Source organism: Heteronotia binoei, chromosome 16, assembly GCF_032191835.1.
Source record: "Heteronotia binoei isolate CCM8104 ecotype False Entrance Well chromosome 16, APGP_CSIRO_Hbin_v1, whole genome shotgun sequence".
Classification (NCBI taxonomy): Eukaryota; Metazoa; Chordata; class Lepidosauria; order Squamata; family Gekkonidae; genus Heteronotia; species Heteronotia binoei.
The window spans coordinates 6,505,172-6,523,216 of NC_083238.1; the positions used below are offsets into that span (position 1 = coordinate 6,505,172).

Consider the following 18,045-nt stretch of genomic DNA (forward strand, 5'->3'; position numbering starts at 1 on the left):
GTCTAAACAATTCTTCTTCAGCACATATAAGTATAAAAGAGTCAAAGTCGTCTCAACACAGAACTGGCTGGCTAAACTTATCGTCATTAAAATAAGCATATGAAACGAATATCTTTATCCTTCTAACTAACTTAATTCAAACAGAAAGAAAGAGGAAAAAAACAATTTAAAATGTCATAGAACATAGGGAGAAAAATAAAAGTAAAGATAAGACATAATAGTTTATCTGTCTCAGTATAGACAGTTTCTCCAAACAAACATACTAAGAGCAGATCTACCAGATTACTAAATAATTGTTCTGTCTGCCTTCTTAACAATTGATCCAAATTAACTATTTATTTATATAACGTTTTTGCCAAACTTTTCAATCCCTGAGATCTCACTTGACCTTTTAAAATCACATATCAGTGCTTATTAAAAATTCCATATCTAATTACCCACAGAGGGAACAACAGTTCAAAGACCCTTCTTCCTGAAAGATTTCCACATCTTGATTTTTGCTGCTTAACTCAACCATACAGAAAATACAGACTAGCTTATTAGTTTAACAATATCGTCATTGAAATGAGCCTAAAAAACAAATATCTTTATCTGTTAAGAGCAAATCTACCAAATTACAAAATAATTATGTTGTCTACCTTTTTAAAAGTTAATCCAAGTTAACTATTTATTTACATAAAGTTCTTTTCAAAACTTTTCAGTCCTTTAGTTCTTATATCCATATTACTCTAGAAGAAACAGGTTAATATAACCCCAAAATCTCAGCCTTTTAAGATCGCATATCAGTTCTTATTGAGAGTTCCATATTTGACTACCCACAGAGAGAGAGACAATTCAAAAACCCTTCTTCCTGAAAAATTTCCACATCTTGATTTTTTGACAGAGGTGCACCTTCTCTCTCCTTAATGCAGTCATCCCTCTCGGTAAAAGTAGGAAGGATTCCACGCCATTTGTTCCTCTTGAAAAAACTTCAATGTCTCTATTTCTGGTCTTTATTTTTAACTACACCATAAGGTTCCATTTTGGTTTCTTTTGTTCGTTTCCCAGCGGATCACTCTCCCTTTCCAATTCCACAGACGTCACCAGGATCTCTTTAACACTCTGCTCATGTAGATTTGAGATTTCGCTAGCTTTCAGCATAAAAGTTCCCATTTGTTTTTTAACCAACTCTGTTAATGAACCAAGATCCTGCTTCAGAGAAATTATGCAATATGTCTTTTTTATAAAAAATTTCGCTTGGTAATGCCATTTTTCTCTGTCAACAAACTCAGTCTATTAATCCAAGCTGAAAAGTAGCTCACTCTGCCTCTCCAAATCTCCTCCAGCTGTGATTTTGGATGTTACCATTTCAGTTGCAATCAGACGACAAAGACAGATCTCTCTAGAATATATCTCATTTCTGTTCAGACCATATTGCAGCCAGATAATAGCCTCTTTAATACATATCCAATTATAATCCGGGTCGATTTAGGTATCTATATTCAGTCTAATTCAGATTGTTGCCAATGCTCAAAGCTGCTCTTTTAACTTTTCAAAGCCTCATTCACAGGGAAAGTGTGGGTGGAATCCACTTCTTTCCCTTCCTTTGAACTGACCTGTTTGTTGTTATGTAAAACAACAACCAAGCGGTCGGGCATTCACCTCTTTCTGCTGTGTTAGCTATCATGGCAATAGAGCTTCGGGGCATATAAGAAAGACAGGAACAGCTGCCGCTATGCCCCTGGCTTCTTGCAAAAGTCCCATGCCAAAAGAAAACCCCTTCAAGGTCTTCTTGAGGGTGCCACATCTGTGATACCCCTCCAACCGCCTGATTCAGAGGGGCCGCTGGAGAGATGATCCACGGACCCCTGCTGCGCTCAAGGTGACATAACCTGAACTCATCTTGAATTATTTTAAACCTTACTCTTGGCTTTTTTCTATTCCATATGAAGTTGTTTAGAGTTTTCTGCCACTTTTTAAAAACTCTTTCTTCTATGTCAATTTGCAGCATTTGAAATAAAAATAGTCAGTTTTAGTAAGACTTTTACTTTGATGGCAGAGATTCTGCCTAGCCACAAAATTTTCAGTTTATCCCAGCTTTGCAGGTCTTCAATGATACTTATTCATACTTTTTGATAATTATCTTTGTATAGATTTTTATTTTGTCCTGTTATATTAATGACTTTCTCTCTCTCTCTGTAAAAATACATCCAGTTAGTTTTTATATTTCTTGTTCTTTGTTGGTTATATTTAATAAGATTATCTTTGTTTTCTTTTTGTTCAATTTATATCCAGAATTAGTTCCAAAACTGGTTATTTATTCCATTATGTATTTCATAGAGATATAAGGTCTTGTCACTGTTATGACAATATCATCTGCATAGCTTTTCATTCTATATTCTTCCCTATCTTCCTTTATTGTAGTAATCCTATTATCTTATCTGATTTTATTGGCCATTATTTTCATTGCTGCAATGAATAGTAGTGGTGATATCGGGCATCCTTGTTGAGTTCCCTTGACGATCTCAATTTTCTCTGATAAGGAACCATTCACTAAGATTCTGGTGTACTGATATATGTAAATACTTTTAATCCAATTTAAAAATTCATTTCCATCATCCATGTTCTGTACAACCTTAGTAGGAATGGCCAAAGCACATTGTCAAAAGCTTTTTTCAGCATCCAAAAACATAAATGCCATTTTTTTGACCATTACTCCTAGAATATTTAATTGTGCTTAAGAAATATCTCATGTAGTCTTTCATACATCTTTTCAGAACAAATCCCATTTGATCTTGATGAATTAGTTCTGGAATACATTTTCGTAGACTCTATGTGATGATTGGTGCAAAAAATCTTGTAATCTGCATTTAGCAATGAAATTTTGCAATGAGATTGAGGTAGTAATGGATAATTGTCTTCTTTATGCATTAGAGTAATATTAACCTCTTTTTAAAAATCTCATTCATTACTTTTTGGAGTGGTATTGTCAAGATATCTTCAAAGGATTTATAGTATGTTGCTGTAAGATTATCTGAACCAGGAGCCTTGTCTTTAAAAAAAAAACAAAAACGGCATTATTAATTTTTCTGTACTGTTATCACCTGATTTACTATTTTTCAGTGTTCTAGCACAAAATTTTAATGATGACTCCTGTATTTTTTTCATTTACCTCAATTTTCTATAACCTAATTTATGATAATCAAATGTAGACTCACTCACAACTTTAATGATACTAACTTTTTTCACTCACAAGGTAGAATTTTTGCTCATAACACTGTGGTGCTTAGAGTGAACACTGATTGAGACACCAGTTCTCAGCTTCTGCTTATGTACAACTAGAATCTCTCAATGAGCCAAAAAGTACCTAGCACTAGAGAAAGGGCTGCTCAACAGATAACCATTTCCAAAATGGATTCCAAGGAAGCAAGGATCAAAGCTATTAAATTAGATTCAACTAAAACAGTTAATAATTAAAATATAGGATACTTGTTCCCTTTGGAAATCTCTGAATGCATTAATTAAAAAAAAACTTACTTGACTGGCTGTACAGTTTGATAAGCAGGTCTTATTATCTGAAGCAAGGTAAAAGTTGGTAGGACAGGCACACATGTGTGTTTTGCCTGGGGCAAGGAGGCACAAGTGACTACAGCCACCATTATTGACTTTACACGTATGTTTAGGCACTACAGAAGGAAAAGAGAAAAAACAATTCATACTTACTAATAAAGATAGCAAAATTAACATAGGGCGTTTTTGCACTTACCTTAAGCTGGAGCAACGTCCCTCTGCACCACGCAGCGTCTGCACGGTTTTCGCACTAATTGCTCTGGAGCACCTGGAAGAGCCGCAAAGTCCTGCGGCTTTTGCGTCACAAATGTAAACCGCCAAAAACCAGTTTACATTTGCGACGCAAAAGCCGCGGGACTTTGCGGTTCTTCCAGGTGCTCCGGAGCAATTAGTGCGAAAACCGTGCAGGTACGCTGCGTGGTGAAGAGGGACGTCGCTCCGGCTTAAGGTAAGTGTGAAAACGCCCATAGTAATTTTTCCATTACAAAAACCTCTGGCAAACTAAAGTAACTTAAACTAAATTCGTTTAAGAAGACTATTTTGTAAGATTCCTGTGAATAAATGACAATACAGCAATGTCTGTGCATGTGCATGTTTGTGTGTGCATGAAAACCATCTATCTCCCTTTGTATTTTATCTGTATATCCAACAAGGACTTATTGGAGGCTTCTGTGAGTTCACAAAGAAACTACACATCTTCCACGAAGTCATTCCAGACCTGCGCTGCCACTACCTCCATGTTCCTTATCACACCTCAGTCTTCACTACAGGAATCAATACAGTTGGAGAAAAACTAAAGCAATCATGAAGACAATGAAGATTGTTGGTGTGATCCTACCCACCATGCTAGACCTTCACATGGGTCTAGTGACATTTAGGTGGAGACTGGGAAAGAAGCAGCAGCAGATGTACAATTGACTGAGGTCCGGCATGATTGGAGTTCTCCAGAAACAATTTGGAACATAAAATAATATAAACCAAATATGTAGTGGTTATGTTAGTTTTGAATTGATATTTCATAAACATTTTGAGCCCACGTATTGCTTAATTAGAAAAAAATGTGTTGTGCTTTGCCATGCAGAAATCTGGTTCCCACTTCTCCAGGATGGAAACCAGTTTAGCTTCCATTCCCATTTCACAGGGGGATACAAAGTCTGGAATTGGATCTTTGCTATTTGGCTCAAGTAGCTGAGCCAATTGGAAGGACAGTAAGAAATGGTTTTGGCCAGTAAAGTGATCGCAAGTTGGATTAATGGTGTTTTGAGGCCTGAGCAGATATGTTTGGGGTCCTACCTAAGGGTCTGTAGAACTAGTACAGACTATGAGTTTGAAGATAATTAAGATTAGCAAGCACCTTGATTTATCTAAGGATGGGGGAAATATCCAAACTAGACAGTTTGGGTGACCAGACCTAGGGGGTTAAGGATGAAAGTACCTTGGTGGCTGATTAGCATAGGGACATGGCATCGATGAGCAGCGTCTCTTTGCACAGAATGAGACATGGATCAAAAGTAGTAGCATTACTATTCTAACCTTGGACAAAGGGTAGGTCTGCCACAAAGCTGGCAACTCTGTAGGGCAGCCTTTATTACAGGATGGGAAGTGTTAATAAGACGTACAGTTAAGATGTGATTTTAATAAACCTCAGTTTGACCTGTTATGTGAGACCTGCATGTTCCTGTCAAGGTATGGTGGGTAATTTGTTTTGTTCTATCTGCAGCATTATTTTACAAAATCTGTGGATATATTAATTTGTTTCATCATTTAAATTATAATATTTGGAAATCTTTACTCTTACCTGTGTTTTACTTCCTAAGCAAGGCAAAATAAAATTACTTAGACCTGTTGTTAAGCAAAGCCTCCAAAACTCTAACAAAATTTGAGACATTGATGTGCTTGACTGAATACACATAAAAAGATATTTACCATCAGGTTGTCTATAAAAATGATATACTTGTATATCAGTGATGGCATGCCATGAGTTGATCAGTGATGCTTTATCTGATCCAGAAATCTTATGGGCACGGTTGACTGACTTGGTTTTTCCATCAGTCCAGTATACATACTCTTCAAACAATGTGAGAGCAATCACCCCTAGGATATGCTGATTGGGAACTGCAACAGAATATAAGGTTAATGTGACAATATGTCAGGGTTGAAGACTTTTTATTATTAACTAAAAATGTCTAGGATTTTGATTAGACACATAAACCTTCATTCATTCATTCATTCATTCATTCATTCATTCATAGGTCTAACAAGATTGAAGCAAACGGCTGGGATCCATAGAACTTTTTACACACTATACACACATGTTGGAAGAATTACACATATTATCTAATGAGTTGCCCTTTTCACAAGCAGAATACTCAGTTAATTACAAATATAGTTTGTGCAAAGACTTCCATATCCACTTGCAGAGGATGACTTGGATGCACCTTGATTTTATAGAACATATTTGTATAGAATGTATTTAGATTACACTTTGGTGTTCTTTTAGGTTGTAATGCAACTTAATGAGCCATTCTCAATAGTTATGTTATATACTTCTAAATCATTTAAGTCCATGGACTCAGAAGGGCATAACTCAGTTTAGGATTGCACTGTTAGTTTTGTTATGAATCAACATACTTAGGTTTTCATATGCTAAATCCTTTTTAAAAAAAATCAAACTAATAGTAACATAGGTTGCATCTGCTGCCTCAGAAAAAGGGGAAATGCACAGCTTATTCATTTAGTAAATGCCTTTCTTGTTGATAGACAAGAAAACACCATTTCTTAACGTGTCTTCTGTACACTCCATTGGGGAGAATACATTGTGCTTAGTAAGGCAGATTGATGAGGAGCTTGGCTGGTGTTTCACAAAGAAAATACATCTAAGTTTGAACACCAGTCCTCCAGCTGAAAGATGCATGAACATGACAGGATACTGCCTGAAGAATATAGTATGTACTTTAAAAAATATAGTGACCATGCTAAACTATTGAGCGCCCCTGTATGAATAACTGTTGGCCAATGTTCCAGTTAAGGTCTAGTATGGTAATCTTGAACATGGCCAATATATTGACTACAAGTGGGCAGAAAATATACAACTCAGTAGTTTATTCACAATAAAACTATCCTGACAATTGTCTTATCTGACACACTATAGAGATTGCTGCAATTTATAAGAAATGTTGACATTACAGTTAACAAATATATCAATGTATCTAACCATCAATGAGGCTAAATCTCTGACTTAAATCCAGAGGCTGGGTCTATTGAAAGACAAGATAGATCTTTCTACAAACTTGAGAAAAGCCCCACATTTGCTGAAAAAAATTTCAAATCTTAAAGGGGGAGAGGTTTAAAACCCTAAAAATAAAAAGAGCACCCATAGATTTAAGAAATGGATGAACTCAGTGGCTGTTACTAGGCAACGACGACCATTCTGCCAATCTTCCAGTCTTTGTTTCTTCAGTAAAAGGCAAGGGGAATGACAGGCACCCTTTTAGGGCTGTTATAGCCCTAGAAAGAGGAACAAGCTACCACACTACATGTATGGCTCGCTGAGGACCAGCTGCTACCCCAAGTCAGCAGCCACCCCACGACAGCAAGTGTGGTGTAATAGTAAGAGTTTCAGACTTGGATCTGGGAGAGATAGGTTCAAATCCCAATGTGCCATGGAAAAATTTGCTAGGTGACCTTGGGCTGGTCATTCATTCTCAGACTAACCTACTTCACAGGGTTATTGTAAGGATCACGTGGAGAAGAGCAGAATGCTGTTAGCTGCTATAAGTCTCCACTGTGGAGAATTCAGCACCACCCAGCTGGGCAGCCAATCGGCCGCCTTAGGATGGGGGCCGCACTTTGCCTCCCCTGCTGGATAGGGAGACATGGTTTGCCCTGGCTGCTTGGGGTGGGGCAGCCTTAAATAGGCTGGCCCATCCCCCTGTGGCGCAGTTGTTCCCAGGACTTGTCGGCCCGCCCGCCCGTCATGCAGTGTAGCCATAGGCTGGTCGCCGATTTTGGGGCCAGGTAGGAATTTTTCGCTTCCACGCAAATTGGCTTACACTGTAGATGGTGTGCTGGCAATTGGCTAAGGCAGTGCTGTTTATAGTTAGGTCACTGGCGGTTTTACCGTTGGGAACATGTTCTTTTGGGGGCATTTGGTGAGCTCACATGGCAACGCACCTTTGGGGGTGCAAGGCATCCCTGGGGGACCTAAGCTGCACGGCTCAAGGTTGGCTCCAGGGAGCCTGGTGATGCAGTCTCTAGGGAGTGGTCCACAGCCCAGGCTGCACGGCACGGGTGAGGGTGGACCTCAGTGAGCTGGATCTAGTGCCTGGCCGGCCAGGTTTGAGCCATTGGGTCGGCTCACTCCCGGGGCCTGTGGCTCGCCCTGTTTCAGGTTGGGGAGGTGGTCTGCGTTTTGACCCCTGGCTCAACCTGGCCCCATGTTTTCCCATTGCCGTTATTTTAAATAAAGTGGCCCTTTATCCCACATTGTTGTCCGTCTCTTTATTCCAAATGGGGGGGGGGGGGGGCAAAGGTAGTGTACAAATAAAGTAAATAAATATAGTTGAAGATGATGGACAAATACAAGGTTGGCGGATGTAAAACAGAAAATAAACATGGAAAAGTGATCATATGGGGATTTCCAGGAGGAGGAAAAGAAGAGATAGTGTGGAGAAGGCAATACAGGGGAATGGGAGGAGCTCCACACAAGTAATTGCAGGTTCAGTACAACGCATTGAGGCTGGCAGCCAGTCCAGCACCTGGAACTGTACAGAGTTCAGAGAGAGGTTGCTAGTGGGAGGGAAAGAGGGAAAGCTAAACACAGGAAGTAGATACAGGCAAGGAGAAAAGGAAGCAAGGGAAAGGAATAAGCTATCAGGGCTTTCAGGGAATGGAAAGAGGATATAGTGTGGAAGGGTAAAAAGAGATGCCCCTTGAAGGCCTTGCGGTTTCCCTAGATTACTGTTACAGAGCACAGATTTAATTAAAATTTTTATCAGCTGTTAGAATTATATTTACAAAAAAATCCTAATTATAAAATTATAATTGTTTTTACTTACTTCTATCATTATTAGTTACTGTAAGTTATCAAAATATAGTGTAGAGATAGTATTTGCTACACTACTGTTTAGAAATGTATTTAAAATAGCATTAAACAAATCATTTTCATTTTCTTAGTACTTATTCTAAAACTTTATATATTAGTTTTGCCCATCAGTTTATACAATATGAGCACACAACAAAGGCAAAAATATCTTACAAAAATAAGAAACCTCAAAATTTGCCAATAAGCTTTTGTTTAGAAGAAAGATTCCTGAAAACTGAAATTTGATTGACATAAACCTAAATACTTATGATAAGCAGATTCAACATTCGATGGAAAGATACAAGTGCAACTTTTGTTTTCTACAACCTGAATCGAAAAGCAATCTCAGTACATTATATAGATCTCTTGGTAAAATTCTTACCTTGAAACAAAACAAAATTGAATTGCTATCAGTACTGAGCAGTCAGACTGTGCCTAGAATATATTTTAAGTCTATCACAGATTTTGCGAATGACTGTACAAAATGAAAGGTGCATTCCTGCATACCTTTACACAAGAAACTGTTTGTTTTTTATAGGAATGGTGAAACCTACCCAAGTCTAACTTGAAATCCATATCTGAATATGTTGTTGTTGTTAACACTTTTACTGATGTGATGTAGGGAATGTATGAACATTGCCTTTTCTGTTTTATTTTGTACTGTATGCTTGCCGCTTATTGACTCTGAAATTTGAGCTTTTAAATTCCCAGGAACTGACAACTAGCTGTGAAAGGTTTGCAAAGTTCTTTGCTGACAAAATCTTCCAAATGTATTCTTATTTGGCTATGATATGACTGAAACACTAGCAACCCCCAAAACGACACATGGTCCCTTTATGGATCATTTTAATCCAGTTACTGGGATGGATGCTGACAGAATTCCAGGAACTGACAAGATTCCACTAAGCTCAGAAGAACTGGAGCACTCTAGTAGTCAGGATACGTCCATCTCTTCAGATAGGATGGAGAATGGACAAACAATGAGCTCCAGTTCGTGTCTCTGTCTCCCAGAATACCTCCATTGCAGTCAAGGCTATTATTTGTCACTGATCTTGGCAAAGTATCTTCTGTACTCTTTTCATTCTCAAAACAGTTTACTACGGCTGTTTCCTAAACAATATCGCTTTCTTCTAAATTTAAGAGGTATTTACTTTACATAACAGTTTAATAATCTCAATAAAGGATTGGCTGTCCAAGACAAGGCCCCACCATTTGGTTTCACATTTCCCAAAGGTCAGGCTTGGTCAAGGGGTACGGACACATCCGCATAAAACGAATGAGCGTTTCTCTGTTTGTCTGTCATGGGAGCAGGGTTGTCATCATGACTGACGGAGGCCGGAGAGGTTGGTATGGACTGTGCTGGGAGCATCTTTGTATGGAGTTTTTTGTTTCACATAATTATGTAAAATATTTTTGTCCTGCATTATCTTTTCTGACTCAGTGTGCTAACAAAGCAGCAATACCTGCAAAGACATGAAAAACAACAAACATTATCCCCTCTGTTAAGCAAACATAGGCTAGCAGCTAGTAGCATTGGTTGTGAGCTGACATCAATGTTCTAAGGATGGGGCTGCAAGAGTAGTCATCTAGAAGAAGAAGAAGAAGAAGATATTGGATTTATATCCCGCCCTCCACTCCGAAGAGTCTCAGAGCGGCTCACAATCTCCTTTACCTTCCTCCCCCACAACAGACACCCTGTGAGGTGGGTGGGGCTGGAGAGGGCTCTCACAGCAGCTGCCCTTTCAAGGACAACCTCTGCTAGAGCTATGGCTGACCCAAGGCCATGCTAGCAGGTGCAAGTGGAGGAGTGGGGAATCAAACCCGGTTCTCCCAGATAAGAGTCCGCACACTTAACCACTACACCAAACTGGCTCTCCCTTCTACTAATCTACTACATTGAAGATAAAATTAAGCAAGGTTTTCAGGGGCTAAGAAAGATGAAGGTAACTAAAATAAAGGCAAATGCCAGGCAGTAATTTGCACAATTTTTTTAAAAAAGTATTCCAAATGTCCAGGGTTAGTTTATACAGTGGCAACCAAATGACTTTAATTTTGAAATAATTTTATAAAATATTTTTTCAATTTTTAATTATAAATGTATTTGATTTGAGGAGGAGGAATACGTTTAGGGCATAATACTTCATATATTAAAAATTAACTTACAAGAAATGTGTGAATGTAAACTACTTTATTTCAAAAGACTTAATTTACATATATCTCAGTATTGCTAACCTATATTGTATTACACTGCATCCTTTTGAAAATTATAGAATCATATATATTAAAATAGGTAGTAGTTTTAAGGAACAAGCATGGATAGAAAATACAGAAGCCTCTTTGGCATTGTTTCAGGCTTTCTGTCTCTCTCCTTGATTCTATCTCCATAGAGACATCCTCCAAACCCTGCTTCATTGTTTGTTAATTAAAAGTTCTTTATTAATTCACTGAATAATGACTAATAGTTTTAGAAATGTGTAACTCAGGAATTTTCCACTTAGGTATTTTAAATGGTGTATATGGATATATCTCAGGAATTAACAGCAAGGGTACAAGGTGTAGGGAAACAAAATCTGAATCAAAAAATAAAATTGTTTGAAGCATTATTTCAGAATGTCGTATTACTGTCAACTTTGCTTTATCTATATTGATTTGTTTTGTGAGGAAAAACATGATTTTACAATCTGTAAACTAGTGTGTTGCTGTAACCTAGCAATGCTAAGGGCAGGACAAAAGATCACTAAGAAAGGTTTTAAGTTTTGAATAGGGACATGTTGGAGGAGATCATAAAGTATGGGATACAGGAACCATTTGGAACAAGCTAGGTCCTTGGCTCTTGCCAGTGGAAGGCTGGGAGGGAGCTTTCCTGGAGTGGGGGGGGTGCAGCAACATCCCTGATGTGATGACAGAAGTGTGAAGAAGACAACACACAGGGACATCATGCAGCACCACTCTAGTATTTTGGGCAGAACTCTGAGTCTTGGCCAAAATATCAGTGCATTGCTATGCAATGTCCCCCAGTTCTGCATGTTGTCATCATGTTGGGGATGTTGTGTATGGTTGTGGCTGTTGGGAGCAGGGCTTCCCCCATTGGCCAGCTGGTTAGCAGCAAATAGAAGCCCCATAAAATCAGGAGATTCGCTGCTCCCAATTGAGGGCCAGCAACCCTTGAAAAAGCCCTGATGTGTCTGTAGTTGACTGCTGGGAGTTTTCTTGGGATCCTATATAAGGAACGAGGCAGCTGCAAGAAGATCTACAGAAAGAACTGCAACTTTTACCAAATAAATGTATTTCCCCCCATTGTCTTACATTCGTCTAATTATGTCTGATACTGATAATAAATGATGGTGAAAGGAAACTATTGAGGATTTCAGTCCTTGGGGCCTTACTGGGTTGTGTCACATCAGGTACACAGCTTGTAGCTAGTGCAGCATTTGACTTAGAACATGATGTTAATATTAACATCGTCGCCTTTATTAAATATTAGTCAAATTGTCTATATAATTCACAATTTTAAAAAATATTTACTGGTTGTAAACATTGGAGTGCAGCTTTAAATGAACTGATTATGTCTCTTTTATTAATTAATTAAAATAAAAGTTTCTTATTGTTTTGGATTCAATGAAATCAGATTTTATAAAATGTTCTGCAGTATTGTGGAAATGGATATATTCATTGCTTAGTATATTTTATGTCTTTTTCTACAATGTTAAACTATGGTAAATTCCTCTGGCACTGATAAACACACCTGTAAAAGTGATGGTTTTTTTTTTTTTTTAAAGTTACATTGATATTAAATAATACAAAGGAGCCCACAAGGACTTGCAGAGGTCACTTAATTTTTTTCCTACATCGCCTTCCCAATACTATTTCTTCATTCTCTCCTCTTGGAACCCCTTATCCTCTTCCCTTTCCCTTTTTCCTTCTCCCTTTCCTGCTCAACAACCAACTTTTAAATTTATCTGCCTTCCCTCTGGTCTTCAACTTAATTTATTATTCATTTGCTTCATTTATAAGTCACATTTCTCCCCAGTGGGGTCTCAAAACAGCTTACAACAGTCTTGTCTTCCTTATCTTATGCTCACAACAACTCTTTGAAATAGATTAGGCTAAGAATGAATGGTTGGCCTAATTTCAACCCACAGCTTAGTTGATGAAGTGGAGATTTGAACCTGTCTCTCCAGATCCTATACCACACTGGCACTCAGCCAGATTGCAAAAGTCATGCAGTAGCAAGTTGTTCAGTTGAGCTGTGCAGCAGCCAACACAGTCCCAGCCAAGTTGTGCAGAGGATGCCATTAAGTCCAGGTGTGTAGTGTGGCTAAGATGTAACCACCACATCTGGATGAGTTTCACGCATTGCATGGTAGCAAGTTGTCCAGTGGTTGTTGCTAGCACCTCTGAACAGGAGGGAGAGAAGCAGGGGTGGAATGGGAAGCCAAGATAACCCCCCCCTCCAAATAGCCCTCCCCCTATCTTTTCCTAAGAGAAACCAAGGTTTGAATGTTGGTAAGAGTGTTGCGGTTGTATAGCAACCTCCAATGAGATTGCCTTTCTTAAAGGCATAGATACAGCTTCTATTATTTGCCCCCCCCTTTTTTTGTTTATTTAGATTCCAGATATTTCTGCAAACCTGGAGATTTTCTCAGGTTTCTAGATCTGTCTTGCCTTTTCCTTGGCTCAGTCACTAGATTTAAGTATTCACAGAGGGGTCACATTGAAAATTAGATATACTGATTGTGTAGTGAATCTATGCATTGATTTCTTAATTAATTAAAACAAAGTGTTTTATGTTTAAAATTCCTCCTGTGCTACAGAATAATGCATTTTGTTATTTAATTGCTTTATATATTTCTTATTTGCTCTTCAATTTAAACTGGAGGAATGCATTAACATTAGGTAACATTACTACTAATAATAATACCTTTTGGTGGAAAAACTGTTACTAAGTCAGAGAGGCTGCCCTTTATGCTATACATTCTAATGTCTTGTTGCTCCACAGTGTTTGTGAAAATATAACTCATAGGTAATATTTGTTATAAAAATCATACAAAAGCTAGTTAAAGACTAGAATGTCTTGGAATTGTCTAACCTTTATTTCTACGAGAACCATCCATGTTAGCAAATTCAATATGGTTTTCATCAGCCCAGTAGAGTCTTCTGTTCACATAATCTATTGTAAGAGCCATTGGTCTAGAGATCTGTGTTTCTATCACAACTGTCTGATTAGAACCATCCATGCCAACCCGGCCAATGTGAGGATTCTCACAGCAATCAATCCAGTATAAGTATCTAGGAAACAAAATGTGTAAGTATTTTGTTTAATGTTACAGAAGGACTAATTCATAGTAACAATATCCGTGTATCCTAGAATTATTTTTTAGGTTGCAATTGATTCCTGAACTAACTAGAAAGTACACAATGTGGCTTGCTTTAACATAAAAGAAGTTGGGAAAGGATGCTGCAAGTAAATTAAATAGATGGCTGCCATGTAGGGATTATCTGACTTTGTTTCCTGATCAAAAAAAGTAGTAAATAGATAGGGTATATCAGAGAATAATGATTACTTTATTTTCAGTGCCATATGAGGTGAACCCTGCTGTTACAGTGATATAGAAGAAATACCAATGAATTATGCGCTGCATTGTCATTCCCATGACTTGGGGAAAAAATTACAGCAGCAAGAGCTATAATATGATGGTTTATGCTCTCCAAGCTCATCATTCAGAAGCAACTTTGCAAATATTCGCAAACAATGCATGAAAATTACTTTAACCTTCTGTCTCAGAATGATTAACAGCCGTTACTTGTCTTGGAATGATTAACAGCCCAACTACACATTCAGGTTCTTAATGAGTTGCATCTGGGTTCTCTGAAGGAATGGCTTTTAAAAAGTAAAGACGACGTCAAAAGGGGTCAGGGGGAGTAAGAGCTCCTGTCTCCCCTGCCCAAAGCTACTGTCCTGTACAGAAACAGTCTTAAGGGAAACTTATTTGCCCATTTTTGCTACTTCACTTGGAATATTCTGTGCACATGCAGCAGCAAAAATAGGGAAATAACTCCCTTCAGCACTGATCTGGAGTAGGGAAATGACTGGGTAAGTCCTTCCTTACTCCCATCAGTGGCAGCTTTCTGACCTTGTTTGGGCTCGCTTTTATTTTATTAAAGCCATTCACCTCAGATGTTACATGGTTGTGGGGAACCTGCGTTAGGTCCAGGAAATTAAGACCAAACTTGTTAAAAACCCAAACATGTATTTTGGTGTTAAAGTAAAGTAGATATTACATACTGTATAAAAAAGGTTTAGCAAGTTGCACTACACAACAAACAAAAGTCCTCAGATTTGCTAAAGTTATTTATTCAAAATGATAATTGCTCCAATATATGCTAGACAATTCAACTCTCATAAATACATGTATTTCTGTATGCACAAATATGTGTGTGTGTATTCTTTAATGGATGAAAAGAATTAGAAGTTTCCATTCTGAATTTTTAAACTAAATTAACAACAGTACTTTAGTAGACAATTTGAAGAGGCAGTAACGGTATATTTAATGAAAAAGCATGTGCAGAACACATGTTGTGAAATTGCGCTTACGAACATATAAACAAAAAACACCACACTGGTATTTAACTGCAAGTTTATCACTATTTCGAGGTAAAATTACCACAAGAATTACTATCTTTTGGAGAATATATAGTCAGAGCATCTGGAAAAAAGAGGAACAGAATTTTGAATCTTCCATTTGGTAATTTTTAAACATCAGATGACCAAAGTTTTGATTGTGTCTTATATAATCTACATAAATGAACCTAAAACATTGTTCTGCATAACTTTTGATTATGAGGAGGGAAATATATATTTCATAAATATAATTAATCTAATTAGATATGAATAATTCACAACTAATTTTCACTGTAACTCCATACCCAACTTGAGGATCTAAAGAGAGATCTCTAGGGAACTTCACCCTTTTGTTCACAAGAACTGTCGGGTACAAGCCATTGAGCTTTGATACTTCAATAATCCTTTTCTCTGTGTCAGACCAATAGAGATTCTTTCCAACCCAATCAACTGCTAGTGCATTAGGAACAGCTGTGTTATGAACTACCTAGAGAAATTAAAACAGTATAAGTAATATTCAAAACATACAAGAAAAATCCTTGTTTTATAAAAATATTTAAACATAAATATATCCTTCAGTTTGTGTGTGGGGGGGGGAGGGGGGAGAGAGATGTTATTTAGAGTTATATTAAGCACTTTTAAGTCCTTTGAAGTCAACAGGCTTAGAAGAACAAAATTCTTAGAAGAACAAGACCAGCAAAGTTTTACTCAAGGTATTTAGTTATATCAAGTAAAACTTTGTTGGTCTAAAGCTGCCCCTGGACTCAAACTTTATTCTGCTTCAGACCAAAACAGCTGCCCCCCTGAATAGTTACCCACTTGAACAGCTACCCAGCTTAGAATACAGCTCTTGTTTAAACTGCTAGTTAAATAATGCTGCAGCTTTAAAAACTGAAAGTAAAGGAATATATTTCTTGTGGGACATAAGTTATGCAAACAGGACCCCAAACTAGAATGTTATCATGTAATTAAAAAAATAACATGGTAGGAGAGTAACTTCTTTGTTTCCCCAAGAGTGACAGCAAGTTAGAAATTTCAGTTTTGATAAGAATAAAACCATGAGTTATATATGCTAAGTATTTTCCTATTTAAAAATACCACAGTTTGCTTACCTGTAACTGATGATCTTTGAGTGGTCATCTGTGCATTCACACCCATGAGATTTAGTGCCTGCATTAACTCCAATCAATGAACTCTGCAAGCTCAGCAGGATTTTTGTGCCTTTCTCCTGTGTCATGTACAGGAACTCCTTCCACGAATGCTCACAGAAGCAGGGTGCAGACATCCCACCGGGTCCTTCTGAGCACTGTGCAATACCCATAAAATAACAAGAGAGAGCTGACAGTGTGTGTGTGGGGGGGGGGAAGGCCAGGTGGGCAGTGTGAATGCACAGATCCTTGACCATCATCTGTTACAGGTAAGCAACCTGTTTATCTTCTTCATGGTCTCTGTGTGTCACACCCATGCGAGAGTAGCAAGCTCTGGATTACCTGGAGGAGAGTGCTGGCAACCACTCAATCAAACTGAGAACAAGATTCGTTTCCCCATCAAAGTATGCTGCTGTAATTGGACAATGAGGCCATAGTGCTTGATGAAGGTGTTAGGTGTGAGCAGGGGTCGTTTTGTAGAAAAAATAGGTGGTGGAGCTCATCCAGGGATTGTTATGCAGCTGCACCTACTATTAACTACTATTTTTTGAAGAGAGAGCTGGAGGAGGCTTCTCCCCCCCTCCTTTCCAGAACTGGAAGTGAGGGAGAGCAAAGCCTCCTTCAGCTCTTTCTTCAAAAAACGTCCAGATGCTGGCTGCCTAGAAGTCGGTAGGGCCCAGCCTCATCGCAACGCACTCCTCTGATGGATGCGGGGCAGATGTGCATAGCAGAAGGGAAGGGAGGGGGCTGGTGGAAGGGGGAGAGAGGCAAATTTAGCCAGTTGTCTTGGGCACCAAAAGGGGAGAGCCCAATTTGGTGCACCCCCATCCCGATGCCCTAGGAAACTGCCCTGCCCTGCATGCTAAGTCTGCAAGAGATCTTGCTCTGTCAGGTGCTAGGAATGCCTTGCATTCTACAGAATTGCCCCCATAAATTGTGCAGAATTGCCCCCATAAATTTCACGTTTTGTGATGGCTGGAGGTTAGACTTTTTGTGATTGACAGAGTCCTAGTTTCTGAAGACACACTAATGCATTCTGGATGTCCCTCAGCAGAAGGCTCTCCACATCTGCCACCAAAAGCCAGTCATATATGTACAATTGCTCCTTGCAAGTGCAGGTAGGCAGCCACTACCACCAACATGGTCTTGGTAAACACCCGTGGGGTGGTGGATAGACCAAAGCAGGGTACCTTGTATTGATAGTGCTCCCTCCCTACCACAAAGTGAAGATATTGTTGATGGCAAGGCCTTATGTTCAGGTGAAAGTATGCATCTTTCTAGGGTTGCCATCTGCACAACTTCTATGAGCAACAATAAGATATTTTGTAGCAATATCACTCAGAATTTGCAGTAGTTTATACATTTGTCTAATATTTGTCAGAGTCTGTCATCTCTCTTGGGAATGGTGAAGTAATGGGAATAGAATCCTATCCCTAAAGAATCTGGTGGAACACTATCAGACATTTCTCCAGGAGCCCTTGAATTTCTTGGGGGAGGACTTTCAATGGAGGAGTGGTGATGAACTGAGAGGATGGAGGGGCCTGGACAAACTCACTGTAATAGCCTTGGGTGTCTATTGAGAGGACTCAGTCACCAAATTACAACCACCAAATTTGGTTTAGGGTGAGCAAAAAGTAACTCTG

General features: G+C 38.5%; 1 protein-coding gene across 1 annotated transcript in view; it reads right to left on the minus strand.

Moving 5' to 3' along the window:
* Window positions 1–18,045, minus strand: part of LRP1B (LDL receptor related protein 1B) — a 1,229,602-nt gene that overhangs the window by 187,505 nt on the left and 1,024,052 nt on the right. Inside the window, exons 59-62 of the mRNA XM_060257450.1 lie at window positions 15,560–15,741; window positions 13,722–13,921; window positions 5,476–5,664; window positions 3,517–3,665 (exon numbers count right to left, since the gene is read on the minus strand). Of these exons, the coding sequence (XP_060113433.1) occupies window positions 3,517–3,665; window positions 5,476–5,664; window positions 13,722–13,921; window positions 15,560–15,741 (720 nt within the window). The remainder of the gene's footprint in view (window positions 1–3,516; window positions 3,666–5,475; window positions 5,665–13,721; window positions 13,922–15,559; window positions 15,742–18,045) is intronic.